At 35.5% G+C, this 15147-nt stretch overlaps 1 protein-coding gene across 2 annotated transcripts; it reads left to right on the top strand.

Moving 5' to 3' along the window:
- Positions 1 to 299: 299 nt before the first annotated feature.
- TNFSF13B (TNF superfamily member 13b) lies at positions 300 to 14059 on the top strand. Of its 2 annotated transcripts, XM_066313516.1 has the most exons (7): positions 300 to 627; positions 1854 to 2266; positions 2350 to 2455; positions 10299 to 10355; positions 10698 to 10810; positions 10908 to 11058; positions 12745 to 14059. In XM_066313516.1, the coding sequence occupies exons 2-7, from the start codon at positions 1940 to 1942 to the stop codon at positions 12855 to 12857; spliced, it is 867 nt and encodes a 288-aa protein (XP_066169613.1). In that variant the 5' UTR covers positions 300 to 627; positions 1854 to 1939; the 3' UTR covers positions 12858 to 14059. The 2 variants fall into 2 exon arrangements, with proteins under 2 accessions (XP_066169613.1, XP_066169614.1); XM_066313517.1 differs by lacking the exon at positions 300 to 627 and having other exon boundaries at positions 1537 to 2266.
- Positions 14060 to 15147: the final 1088 nt, after the last annotated feature.

The following is a 15147-nucleotide window of genomic DNA, read 5'->3' on the forward strand; positions in this document are numbered from 1 at the left end:
GCCAATAGTTTCTTGGTATTCCTGGATAGCTCGTTATAACCTTCATTCTCTCATTCGGTTACATTTTCTAAAATAGCACTTTTTTTCCAACTGTCACATTAATTTTTATTGTTGGAACAGTCAGTACTAGACTGGTAGTGTTCCGATGTCTAGAAATACTTGAAGGCATGTCTGCTTAGTTCTAATAATTGCTCTTGTGTTAAAAAACCTTACATTAGTTCATATTAAATTTACTTCAAAATGCTGCCCCATATACAGCTTAACTTAGCCCTTAAAGTAGGGACAGAAATGGTATGGTATTCTATTTTTTCCACCCCATACTGATTTCCATATAATTTCTCACAGTATGTATGTGGCTTCTAGGTGCAAGATACAGGGTATTTTTTTTTCCTTTGCATTTAGGAACAAATCTACTTGTCTGTGCAGGATGTGTGTGGTTGCTAGAAGTGGCAAAATAAAGAAAAGCATGCCTTGCATCACAACGGAAGATGATAGAGCTTATAATCACACTAAATTTGTTGTAGCCTTAAAAAACAGAAGAGGGAGAGGCTACGGCAGTTGTTACTCTATAGTTGTTCCTTCTTCCTTCTCCTTCCCTACAGAATTAACTTGATCTGAACTACTCTGGTAGGTGTTGTCATCAGGATTTATTCCACAGTATTTGGACTGACCTGTACAAGTTTTATCTTTTGCAAAGATAAAGTTTACTTACATGGTAAGAGGGGCTGACCCATTGATTTTAACCATAACTGTGATACTGTTTATCTTTTTTCTTCTGTCCCAGTCCACTGGAACTTTTAATAAAGGGGTAAAAGTTGAATTTTGTGTGAAAGAGAGTAAAAAAATCACATGAACATATGTGGGATGTCTTGATAGCCTTGCTGTTGCAGAGAAGAAAGGAATTCCTAATACAGAGTTTTAAGATGAAAATACTAATAAAATCTTAAAAGATTAACTTAAACCAGACATTCAGGATTCACCCGAGTGTTGTCAGCATGCATGTTTAAAGTTTTGGGTTGTGTTTAATTTTAAATTCTCTAAATAAATATCTTCCCTTTCACCCTGTTTTTATTTCCCCTTCTCTTATTCTTTTCCGTCTCCTGTTTTTCAGCTCTTCTAGTTCCACCCCACCAAATTTTCTTTCCCTGCTTATTTGTGTTCCCTTCTGCGTTAATGCAAGTTCTTGAATTCTTTAAAGAGATTGTATTTATTAGAAAAGTTTAATAAAATGTCATTCTTTTTTGAGTTATTTTGATGAACTGAACTGCAGAATTTTCATCTTCTTACAACTGAGAAATCTGTAATTTGTGACTCATTACTGGGAATGTTTTTCACTATTGTTTTTAGGAAAGGATACAAAATTTATTTTGAATCATTTTCCACCTCTGTAGGCATATTGGCACTTTAGATATGAATATAAACATGCTAATATAGATGAAATAATGTATATGCAGGGTACATCTATATGCCTTCACACACACGCAGACACATGCCTGTCATACATGTATGTCTTTTAAGTAGCACTGGATGAAATACTGCCGGGAAACTTTACATGGTTTCTGCACTTCTAGATAAGACTCAAAATTACCGGTGGTACTGGCTGTGCCTAAATTTAAAGACTATGGGAAATTGCTATAGCAAGCTGCCACATAACTAACTAGTGGAAAGTGAAAGGAGGAAGGTAGCTTGTGAGAAAGTATTCATTTCCAAAATGCAGCACAGAGAGGTGAAAACAAAGGGAAGACAGAGTCTTAGATATTCACTTTGTACATTAAGTTTAATGGTACTATCAACAGCTTCATATGACAGGAAATGATCTGGGCGTTTTGTTCACTTATTCTGGATGCCCTTAGTTTCAGAGAGCAACTGGTAACATGGATTGCACCTCGGAAGGAGACAGCTGAACTCTCCCTCTGGCTTTAGTAAGGAAAGAGCAGCGATGAAATCCGTGGACTGTGTGCACGTCATCCAACAGAAGGATACCGCCTCCTCTCCCTCTGCCCCCCCTGGTGCTGTTTCAGGCGCCACGGGACTTTTTTCTGTCACATTCCTGTGGCTTGCAATGCTCCTGTCCTCTTGTCTTGCAGCAGTGTCTCTTTACCATGTTATCATCCTGAAAACAGAACTAGAAGCTCTGCGCAACGAGCTGATCTACAGCATCCAGGCAAGGTCTGCGCTAGACCAGCCACTCGTGTCCCGCAATGAAAATAAAGCAGGTACCCCTGTTTCTTCTTTCCTACAAGTGTCTGCAGCTGGCTCCAGGCAGGTAAGCTGGAGGAGTGGGTTTTGGCTTGCCGGGCATGATCCAATGTGGGGCTGCTCTCACTGGCTGTTGCTTCTCCCTGTTAGGAGAGCAGGCTTGCTGGTACTGGCCCAGTTGAGAGCTTCCCAAAGGAAATCTGGAACGGGAGTAGAAACAGGGGCAGGCGGTCTGTTGTCAACACAGAAGAAAAAGGTAAATACCAGCTGATGAACTGGGTTGGGATGCCACAGTTGGATACTCTCTAGGGAAATGCAGGAATGTTTCATCCATGTTTTCTTTCTCCTGTCAGTTGATCCGTGTTCCCAGAGCCCATTCCGGTTTTCAAAACTATTGATGGGTGAATGGTGTTAACCGTAGGCATATTCTCTTAAAGGAAAGAACATTGAAATCACAGAATGTTTAGGATTTGAAGGGATCTTTAAAGGCCATGTAATCCAACCATCGTGCCATGAGTAGGGACATACTGTTTACAAGATATTTATGCTGTCTGCAGGTTAAACTTTGAGTGTTAGATCCCAAATCTGCATGATATGTTAGAGTTGAGAAAGGCAACTTCAAATCATTCAGTTTTTAAACTGTTCAATTTTCTCTGATCAAAGTATGGAGGGAAATCTATTAATAAAAATGCCAATTCACTTTCCTGGGGAAGCATGCTCACCCTAAAAGAGAGAAGTAATGAGAACTTTAGAGAAATAGGAGCTTTCAAGAAGAAAGGCTGGCTTGTACCTGACAAAAGAAGCAGACTACAAGGAATTTAGAAGTTTAGCATCATTTCTACATTAAACAACCTATCAATAAATAGTAATAGTAATAAAGGAATCAAGTAAGATTATTTTTGGTCATGATTCTCCTTTTTAAAAGGTTCTGCAAAAAGCACTGAAGACTGTGCTCCATAAAAGACCTTGGATGTGTATTATAGAGTTGACATATTAATGGGATATATTTGTTTCCTTTGGGGACAAAATGCCTACATTTCTTCCTTTTTTCCAAATACAATGAGGCCTTATAAGATGAAATGCAGATTTTTATTATACTCATTAGCACACATACTCTAATTGCACTGAGTAACTAAAAATATTTCTGAGTTGCTAAATCTGTTCACTCTTGTTACGTATACTTTTACATCATTTTAACTGGTATCTTGAACTATTTAGAAAAGTTGAAATGGAATAAATTTTAGGTAAAGATTAAATGAAGCTTTGCATAAAATGTGTATCTCAGTGAGCAACTAATATGAAATGTATTTAACTTAAGCTTCAGTAAGCTAAATGAAATTAAAGTCCTAGAGTATAATGACTCAACTTACTTCTAATATTAAAAAAAAAACAAAACAAAACACACACACAAAAAACAGCAACAACAACAAAAAAAAACCAAAAAAAAACAAAAAAACATTAATTTAAGACATCACTTCAAGTCCAAGAGTTTTTAAAAGATTTATTTTATTTCATTAGTGGTATTTGATCCAAGATCTTGGCTAAGATTTCGCAAACAGGACTGAGGTCATGATTGCTTAAATTGTACTTCTTGTAGCCTGTTTCCTATCACAGAAACCACAGACCTCCCTTGCCCTCCCCACCCTAGGAACTCCCAAATAAAATACAAGTGATCTGAAATACAAATATCATAAAAAATAAGGAGATATCTTTTTTTTAAATGGTTGTTAAATCATCAATACTCTGCAAGTGATCCAGTTTCCTTCACAATAGCTTTAATCTTTAGTCTTATTGCTATTTGAGCTGAGCAGGGTTTGGAGCTCCTCAGCTGTGTTTCTGAGTAGACTTTAAATTCTTCTCATCATGTAGCCACCTCTGATTAAACCTGTTCACTTCTAACATGTAAAATTTCAATTAAGCTACTTATTTCTGTAAACTTTTTTTTAAGGTACAGCTGGATTTAAAGTTTTATAGGATGGATGACAGAAAACACAGAATATGAACATTCATTTTAAGGGGAAAAGCTACATAAGTTGACCTATTACAAAAATGTTAGAACCTCATTTTTTATATATATATATAAAAAAAGTAAATTTCAAATCTTGCATAAGGTTGTCTGTTAGAATTAACTTTCTGCCTCCTCTAATTACAGAAAAAAAATAGCTTTCCAGAGTTCAGCAACGTATTATATTTTCTGAGATCAGATTTCACTGATGACCATGAACCAACTAGTCAATGTTAAAATTTGTTTTAGCGGGGTGGGTTGAATAGAAGAACATGGTGTTGTTCATGGTGCTGAATCCAGTCTACTACTTGGTCATGTACACAGAATTACAGGCTCTTCATTTTGATCTTTTGACATTCGTATCTGGATACCAGAATCCTATCAGTCTCCAAATTGTCTTGTAGATGTGTGGCACTCATATAATGGCTAATAAATCAGGGTATTGAGTGAGGTGCATGTTCTTGTCCTATTTCTGTTTGCTTCAGCAAAGTCTGAGAGTCTGATTTCATAATTAATTGTTGACCCATAATTGTATTTTACATGGATCAATTCCTTAGAAAGCTAATATTTGGAAACATCACTGGTATCTAATTACTTCTCTTGTGCTTCAACAGAGAGCAGAAATAAAATACAGAACTAATATCATGTTTGTAAATAAAGTTATTGATCAGTTTTAGTGTTTTTTAGACTTTAATAGTTAAAATCCAGGAACAGATGCCCTATCATTTTTGGTATATATTATATAGATAGATATTTACTGGTGTAAACCCAGTACAGCCTTTCTTAAACATACTGAATTTCCACTTTGATGCTACAAGTGGCCACAAATTAGCATTTTAATTAAAAGGACAATTGAACAGAAGTGGATTTAACACAATGTTGTTTCTTTTTCTATGGTTATAGGTTTGTCTGTGCTAATGCATATAACTATTAGTCATCAGTAGTTGAACGTTTTGTGTTTTGCAAAAATTTCCAGCTTGGGTAGGTTGAAGAGAAGTGTTTCAAGCATCAATTCCAAGTAAAGCTGCACAGTTAGCAGTCAGAACCAGATCTCTTGCTGCAATGAGTGGGTGGTTAATGGGGGATTTTGAAATGTACGCTTCTGGCAAATGTCATATCAGGACATGTTACAACAGATGTACCTCTTTTTCTTTTTATCTTTCTCTTTACAAATTTCATCTGTGGAGGAAAATTGGTACATAACAAAAGACCTCTCCTGAATTTTATATTCTATTATACAATTATTGATTGCATCGCCTCTGTGTTTCTTCCTGAGCTGCATGTGCACTTGAGTCTAGGAACAAGATTTAGGTCCCATTGCCTAAGCCACAGTACGAACATTAGTTTTTATTTTCACACTGCCTCAGTGCCTCATTCTGATCATTATTGTGGGATTCTGATTCACATGACCTAGGGAGGTGAGAATCTGGTCTGCTGTGAACGCAAATGCAGGTGACCTGCTGGGATCAGACTGAAGCCCCTATGGATTACATTTACCTTGGTGAATTGAGTTTGCCCAACTCCTAGCATGTATGAAGGAGCAGAGGAGCTATTCTATGTAATTCCACAAATCACTGAGTCAGGGTAACCTGGCATGTGATTTGGCAATTGGTTTTTACTAGCAATTCTCAGGTTCTACCCAATATCAGTTGTGTCCATGGGAACTATTGGCTCCCAAGCACTGTGTGAGAATTTTACCATTGCTCTTGATAAAATTGCTGTACTGGAAAATTGGTACATTTGTTCATTGGAAGTGTTTTGACTGTACGTTGTTGCTTTAGGTGTCTGTGACAGAGAGATAGCAAGAGGTTTTACTAGTGGTACTTGACTTAAGCAGTCTCTGAATTGAGACATAAGCATTTTTTACTAGCTTAAACAAATGCCACATATAAAATTCCCTTACCAAATATTCACAATACTTTGTATTTTTATTGTTTGAAGAGGTCAAATATAAAATAAAAATTAAAATCAAATTCAAAATGAGAAAGAAAGGCCTACTTCTTGAAAATATATGTTGTCCTTATTTTTTTCTGCTGACAACAGTCTCACTCAGAAGGGAATAGAGCCTTCCATGCAAAAGGATAGAAAATTACTTGATGCAATTCCTGTAATTTTACATGAAGAATTTCACTGAATGAATGAGTGAATAAACCAGTGCTGTGTATTATGCAGTACACTGTACAGTCAAAAACACACCAATTAAGCCCTAAGTTTTAAAACCAACATTCTGCTTTACACTGTATAATGGAAGTCTTAATTCCTAGTAAGCAATTCCCTTGTTTTTCTAAATGTAACATGTTTTTGGCAATTCTGTGAAGATCAAAATATTGCTACTAATTCTTTTAAGATGTTTGTTAGATCTTAGTCATACATGCAACTATGATCAAGGCATTTTAATGCAAGGTCTGATTGAATCCATAACTAGTGCCTTAGAAAGATGTCTCAATAAAAAAGCACCAAATTAACCAGTCATCCTGGTTTCTGCTGTGATAGAGTTCATGCAAACCAGTTTATAAAAATGCACAAGCAAAAACTAGAGTAAGATCTCTTGTGATGAGAAACCAAGAAGTTAAGGTAAGAAGAACTTTAAACAGTTCAAGAAAATGTTTGTCATTTATAAATTAAATTGTCTGGTGTTTAAATGTGCTTTGGGAAGCCTACAGAGAACAAATATAGACAAAATAGGAACCTAAATAAGCAGATCTGAGGGGTTTTTTTCAAGGTTAGGGATTTTCCTAGGTTTTATTTCAGCAAAAATTGGCACAGATGTCTCAGGCCTCAGTTATCAAATTTTATACATGAGCCCATGAATATTAAACTTGAAATTTTGTTTGGATGGATCATTAAGTAAGATTGCAAAACAATACAATTATTACACAATTTAAATAATAACAAAATTTACATGTGAGGGAAAATTTTATTTTACCAATATAAGGTAATCATGGAGATATGCAGAAATCTGGACTGCTGTTCTTCAGCAGAAAATAGTAGGCTTTTTTTAATTGTGACTACATTGCTCAACCAGTAGAGAACTCATCATTTCATGTGCTGGCTGTGGTTTGTAAAGGCATCTGTACTGACTAACATCTTCAGAATTTGTCTTCTGTTCATGGAATAAGACAGACTCTGAAATGAACTTCTGCCAACCCACAGCCTACAGAGCAATTAAAATCAGTGGAAAAAAAAGAATGTTCATCAAAGCAAAGATATTATGTAAAGTCACAAGAGGATGGAACATGTTTTATCATTCTAGATACCCTTTTATATAGATAGATCTCATGATGAGACTCAGTCTAGATATTTTTACATATTTTCAAGATGTATTTCGTTAATCCTGTATTTTGCTTTCATTATTAATCAAAAATCCTTTAGACTGTGACGATGTTCCTCAGGTTTGATTTACACTGGGCTTAAAGACATTCAGTAGCAACTATTCAATGTGTATTTTGTAATACATGTGTTCTTCTTTTTCTACTTGAGGTAAGATTAGGGTGCTTTTTGGAATAGAATTGCTAGCTTTTCTAAAAACATTTACTGTTTACTGAAAATTCCTGTTAATTTACCCAGAAAATGTACTTTGTACATCCATATCCTCTCCTTAATATTAGTAGTGTTTACATGGAATTTGTTTCAATGAATTGCTTAATTTTAGGCATGTAAGTAGTTCCACTGAAGTCAAAGTACTTGTATATACCGGAAATAGTCATGCATCAACTTTGGCCTCTGAACATATTTTTGAAGCACATAGTTGTTAATTCTTCAAGCACTTTTTTAGATATTGTCTTTTGTAGCTTTAGGCAAAATGGCCACTGTGCTAGTTTCTATTGTCATGAAGGATGTTATTGCATGCATTTTCTCCAAAACAAGCTTACTATATTCTGTGGAGGCTTGTTCCTATCTGCAGATATTTAAAGAAAAGAGAGTTTGGTTTTTTTTAAGATTAAGTGCAGATCTGATGTCTGTAGAATAAAGTAGAGTTGGTATGTTTTTAAAAAAAATATGGAGATGATCTCAAACTGTACTGATCTTGCAGATTTAAATTACTGTGAGCAGTTCTCAGCAATGTTGACTAGAATTTCAGTGCTGCAACCGGCTGAAAAAGAAGTTCAGGCTTGCAAACTGAGAATTAGGATAGTTTGAAGTTTGCAGAGTAAGTTTAGCAAGAGTTGCTAAAGTAACCATAGCTTTCACTGCTTGTAGACACTACCCACTGATTCCCAGCTGGATAGCAGCTGGTTAGTGGGAATCATCACGAATCCTCTCATTTGATTAATGAAAAATCTGGTAGCCACACTAGTGAGTTCTTTTAAAAGCAGGAGTTAAAATTTTGGTTTAGCTTACTGAAATACTAGGGAATCATCAAATTCCATTCACTAGGAAGGCATTTTGTTTCAAAGAATTAATACCATGTGAAATTAATTGCCTGGTGTGCTGTGTTGTATGACTCCATAAAATTGCATTTTAATTTTATTTAGAAGTTTATTTTCCAGAAAACTGTTTTGTTCACAAGTGTGATAGAAAAAGATATGAAGTATAATACCTTTTTTAATTTTGTGTTGGCTTGACTTTATTTTTTTATTTCTTACTAGAAGGTAGATAATTCAGATGCCTTTAAATTCTTGGTTTGAAAAATCTATAGATTGTAGCACATTACTAATGTGTATTGACAGGACTCAAGGACACATTTCAGTGTAGGAGACAGGAGTTTGGATGATAGCATTCCTATCAGCATAAACAGGGCTTGCAGGTTGTGTGATCATTCTGGCATTGGAGCATTCCCAGATGTGTACTTGAATCCTTGTGCGCTGCCAGTTGGCACTGCTGAGTGCTGGTGAGCATCCAGCCCTCTTCCCCTGTTTTCAAGAAAGACCCCTTAAAAAAGAGACTTCGAAACAGAAAGAGACTGCTTTCCACCTAAATCTTCTTGCTACCTGCTGTGCAGCAAGAGGTTTGTGCTGCTAGACACTTGTTTGCTCATGTGGGTACCACTGACAGATGCAAAAACAGGATCCCACATATCCATGGCATTCCTCTTTATACCAAATCCATGTGGCCAAATCTGATCCACAGCCTTCTTGTCTGAAAAGTGGTAAACAAAATGGAGCAATCAATGGCAGAATTTTCTTCTCTTGACTCTTAATAAATTCATTTGGTCTCTGTCATATGCAGTAAATATTACTACTTGGTCTTCCATCCTTCAAAGTGGCATGAGAACCAGATATTTTGATTAAAATCTGCTCCAAGCAAATGCAGCTATTCTTTTTTTCTTTTATCTTGTTGCCTGACACTTGTGCTTAGCAGGTTTGGTTTTTTGGGGTTTTTTTTGGTTTTTTTTGTTTTTTTACAAGATCTTTGTTTCAGTAGCAAATCTGTGTTTTAACATTCTGAAGTATTTTTCTCTGAACAAATACCTAAGTTCTCACTAGTGTCGCCAATCTCTACAGTCCTGAACAACACATTTTGACAGATACCAAGCTATTTGTTATGTGTGCATTAATTTGCTCAGTCATCTCTGTATTTTTCCCCTTAGCCTCAGTATATGTTGATCAAGCGTAGGTATCTGAAAACATATTGAAAGTACATATATATGGACTTTGAGAATTTGTTAGGAAAGTATATATGACTAATATTTTACAGCAACTCTAAATGGAAAGTAAGTTCTCTAAACAATATGGCAAACATAGTTAGAAAATGTGCTATCATAGCTGGTGGGGTTGGGGCTTTTTTCAAGCTCTTGCTTAGAAATTTAACAAGGCTAAGTGACCTGATGATTTCTAGCTCATTTGACTTACTGTTACATAATTATATTAAGACCAGATATTAAAACAAGCAAGTGTTACTTGTGCTGCTGCCTGAGGCCTCCCATTTAGCTGCATGATCTCCAAAAGTCATCCACTATATGTTACGACAGGAATTTTCATTTTGCACACTTAGTAAGGTGTGCATTAAAATCAGTATGTTCTGTTTTAAAATAAGTGGTGAGACTGAGAGATTTCTTTCATGTCTTTTTTTTTTTTTTCCTTAAAGTAGTTTCATAAGTTTATTCTATTATTGAATTACGTCTCTTTGATTACAAAATGCTTTCACTTTGCAGTGCTGCAGGCCTGCTTACAACTGATTGCTGACAGCAAAAGTGATATCCAACAGAAAGGTAAGAATATGTGCCATGATTTATAGTTTATAACTATTTAATGGGATAACTGTTTCAACAAATTTTGCCTAACTTCAAAGATGTAGATGAGTTATAACAGCAAATTAAAAAAATATAAAAATAAAAAAAGGAACAACAACAAAAATCATAAAACAAGGAGGACGTCCCTGCACCTGGAAGGTCCCTGTATCTGGATGGCTTTTGCAAATATCATCCTTTCAGTGGGGAAATCTACCTAGTGAGACTGGAAGTTCTATCTAGAAGTCAGCTTTTTTTAATTTTCAGCAGGTGCAAATGAAGAAAATAACCTTTCCGATCACCCTAAATTGTTTTGTCTTTTAGATGATTCAAGCATTGTCCCTTGGCTACTGAGCTTTAAACGTGGAACAGCTCTGGAAGAACAAGGAAATAAAATAGTGATCAAAGAAACAGGTTATTTTTTCATATATGGCCAGGTGAGAAAGCTCATTTCACTTCAGCACCTGACTTTTGTAAGGATTTTTAAATGCCTCCATACAATAAGCTTAAAGTTTTCACTTCTTCTTTCCGTAGGTTTTATATACGGATACAACATTTGCTATGGGACACCTAATACAGAGGAAGAAGGCTCATGTGTTTGGTGATGATCTCAGCTTGGTGACATTGTTTCGCTGCATCCAAAATATGCCACAGTCTTATCCAAATAATTCTTGCTATACTGCTGGTAAATATCTGCATTTTTCTTGTCTTTGTTTGCAAATAAGCTATATCAAATAGAATCTGTAGTGCTGGGCAATTGTATTGTAGCAGTCATAAAGAACAGGATCTACATTTGTGGATCTGGCTAACTGAAAAATTACAGAATGCTTTCAGAAAATACAGTCTTATATAAATTATCAGCAGTTGGAGATTATGCATCCAGCTTGGTGATCTGAACAATTTTGCTCTCTCCATTGACTCTGTAATGTGGTTAGACATTTTGGTGCTTTTAGTTGGATGTCTGAGGCAGGCAAGAGGACTACCTACTGTCCTTATTGAAGAACTCGGTTTAACTTGAGTTGAAGTCCGTCATTTAGTTATCCCAAGAAAATATTAAAGAGCTATATTCTTTGAAATGTCATGTACGGATTTTAGCCATTCAATACTTGCATACCTTACTGTGATATTTCTACTTCTTATAAAGGCCACTGTGTTTTTAGTCTTTGGTTTCATGAAAATAGTCAATTCCTATAAGGTGCTCTTTATGACTGCACAGATTAGAAACACCACAAGAAATACCAACTAAAATATTTAATGCAAGTCTAGTAGGCTCAATGATCAATATATATGCATATTCCTGCAGTAGCATTTAAGGAATTAGTGTCTAGGCCTATAAAAACCCATATATCTTCTCTTATGTGTCTGTCTTTCCACTTTAATGGTGGATTTGAGGGTATTCTCTCTGGTTATTTTCCAGAAAGACTTTTTCAATGCCTTGCAAAAAGTGGGTGACACTGAGGGATAGAGTTGACTGTCGGCAAGTAATGGCATTAAACCAATGGGATGTGGCAGGAAGCTAATTTTTTTAAAAATAAAAATAATTTCCAACTAACTAACTAACTAGATACTTTGTCCTGGCAATTGAGGCTGTCCAAATATTCCCTTTAATTTTTTGCCCCTTCAGTCGCACATTCTGGCAACCAGAATGAACCAGTTGAACCACGTTCAATTTCATTTGTGGTCTGATTTTACCCTTGTATTATTGCCCCCCTTTTCTAACTGGGATCTCTATCTTGCCACTTCATGATTTCTGCTTCCCAAATTCCCACTGTTCTGTTTTCACCTGAAAAAAGAGTTCTGACTGCTCTCTCTCTCATGCTGTTGAGCATGTGTCCTAGCAGATGTTAGATGGGTCCTCAGCTCAGCGGCTGCAGCTTGAAGGCGACATGCTCTTGGTTATCATATCAGCTGATGTCTGGCTGGCAGGAAACAAAATTTGTGCTCTGCAGTTGCAGTGGATCAGCTGATGTGTGGTAACTTTATTAGGTTGGTAAAACTCATAAGACATCCTCCAGAAGTGTGGAACAGAGTGGTCTAGGGTCATTGATACTGAATGCTGACCTTGACTGTCTCATCACCATAACATGAGGAACCTTGGTACGCCACTGTTAAACTTTTTTGCAGTGTTTGCTTAAGTGAACTGTGTAATGCCGAGTGCAGTGTGGGAATTCAGTCCATCTTCACAGAGGATGTTAACTGTCAGTTTTGGATAGGCTGAAACCTCTAAGATTGTGCCCAAAGATAATATCACTCATCACAAGTAACAAGCCATGCTTTCATTTGCAAGATGACATATAATGACGTTTGAATACCATTTATAAATTTGTGTATTTGAAATATTAACTTTTAAATATTCCAAATCTTTTGCCAGGCATTGCAAAATTAGAAGAAGGGGATGAACTTCAACTTACAATACCACGGAGAAGGGCTAAAATATCCTTGGATGGAGATGGTACTTTTTTTGGTGCAGTAAGACTCTTCTGAAGTCCTTCATTTCTGTTATTATGCTTAATGCCATTTTCTTCTCTACCTATGGCTTTTTCAGAAAAAATACTGAATTGTAATAAAGCTTCCAGTTCAGCCTCTCCCAATTCACCACAGGCTTCTAAGAATTTTCTTCACTTTAATATGCAAACCCAAAACAGGAAACATACAAGCTTATGATATGACCACCATGTGATTACCAGAAAGCCAATTTATTATAGACAATGGGAGACTAGACAGCTACTTTAGAGCAATGAGGTTTTGGCTTTTAAGGAATTTGTTGTCCATATGGCAAATCAAAGAAGGAGTTGACCAAAAATAACAGCATGATCAGGACCACAAGCTATCAAATTTTTATTAATTGAAAAAGAAATCTAAACTAAAAGTGTATCTTAGATTTGCATTATTTCTTCAATAAAGTATATAATATATAAAGTGTAGGGAAAAAACATCTAACAGTAGATTCCCCACCACAAAATGAAATTGTTAGGTAGGTTCTGAGTTTGGGATTTCTTTTCTTTCCCCAAAGATACTGGGGAAGGAAAAATTCTAAATATCTGGGATACAGAAAACAAATATACAGAATAGTAGCCACTGTTTTGCTTCTTCTCTGTGAAAAAAAAAGTGAATAAATCCCTAAAATCTATTAGCATTTACTAATTAGAATTAATTTTACTGGAAAGAAGATGTAAAATTTTGCTACAACAGCTCAGTTTTCAAATCATTGCTACTCATCAAGGAATATGTGTACACTTCTATGTAAACAAGGCTGGCACAGGAAGAAACACAGTGAAATTAGGGACAGTACCATGGTTAGAATTGGATTTCTGGCTCCACAATTTCTGCAGTCATATATAGATGTGTGCATATATATATAGTATATAGACATGTCTGTATATATTTGAAAGTATGTATACATACACAGGTCTTGGGTATTTGGGGACATAATTTTATCCTCTTTTGAGCAGTTTATCCAATGGAAATGCTACTTCATACATTTTTTTTCTATTTCCCTTGCTTTTTGCTATGATCCATTCTATGCAGTAGAGTAAAAGAAAAATCCAATAGATCTGGAAACAGCCATGCAACTAAGAAAATACTTGTATCTCAGAGGCTTTTTCTGCAGTTTTGAATATAGTGCTTAACTCTGTTTTACAAAAATATTCAGATCTGTAGAAAGAATAAACAGATGTCCTTTTTCATTTTCTTTTGTTTGGCTGCTTTGTTCAATAGATAGTATTTATGCCTTTTTTTTATCCTAAATATTTTTTGGCCAAAGGAGCTATTGTACTTTTCCTCCTGATCTTAAAGAAGCATTTAAATACTATTGGAAGAGATAAAAATTAAAACCCCAAGTGATGAATTGTACCTCATTTGAAAATATTTTTAGGAACTGAGAATCATGTTATATAGGCTCATTTAGTAAAGAAAAGATGATCTATATATTGCAGTTCCCTTGGCTGTTTTTGAATTGTGGTTTGATTGATTTCTCATGGTGATAGATAATAAATAAAAGAGATTTGGATCTCAGAATTATAAGGCATGGTAAACTAATGAAAAAATTATTTCATCTGCTCTGGGCTCCAGAAGACATTTCAACAATAAGCATATGTGTATTAGATTTTTACACTGGGATTTTTATAAGGCTTCACTACAGTTTCAAAATATCTGCAAGTCCTCCTTTAAAAAAAAAAAAAAATATGTGTGGGGAGTGGAAGCTGCAGCTACTATTTTTCTTTTTTTTTTTTTCATTATTATTATTAGTATAGTAGTAGTAGTATTAAACTTTGATGGGCTGAATTTGCAAAAAAGGCCTTTTAAATCCTACACAGGAGCCCTCCATTTAACCAAAGTTGTATAATGCTGTATGTAGGTAAAACAACTGTTAGCATGCAATGAGTTGTCTGTTATTACCAAAGTACATTAACGATGCCCAGTATCTCTCATCAGAAGTTTGTTGATTTTAGCATTGCCTGATTATAGGAAATAATATGTTGTTACTGTTGCTTTCCCAGAGACTTGGTAGCTAAACTTGCAAATTTAACGTTTATTGTGTAAGTTTCCCCAGTGGTTTTGGTGGGCTTGTGTGTGCTTTGCTTAGCCATTTCCCTGGCTGTATTTCTTCCTTCTGCTGCTGGCAAATCTGCAAAGTGCAGAGGTTTGGAAAGGGTCTGGCACATGATTTGGCTTGAAGGAAAACTTCTGTCTTCTGGAAGAAAAATTTTTCAAAGGCTTTCTTTCTTTAAATGGATCAAAGTGAACTTCAAGTTTCTTCACAAAAAACACGAAT

This window comes from Sylvia atricapilla, chromosome 2, assembly GCF_009819655.1.
Source record: "Sylvia atricapilla isolate bSylAtr1 chromosome 2, bSylAtr1.pri, whole genome shotgun sequence".
In the NCBI taxonomy this organism is placed as follows: Eukaryota; Metazoa; Chordata; class Aves; order Passeriformes; family Sylviidae; genus Sylvia; species Sylvia atricapilla.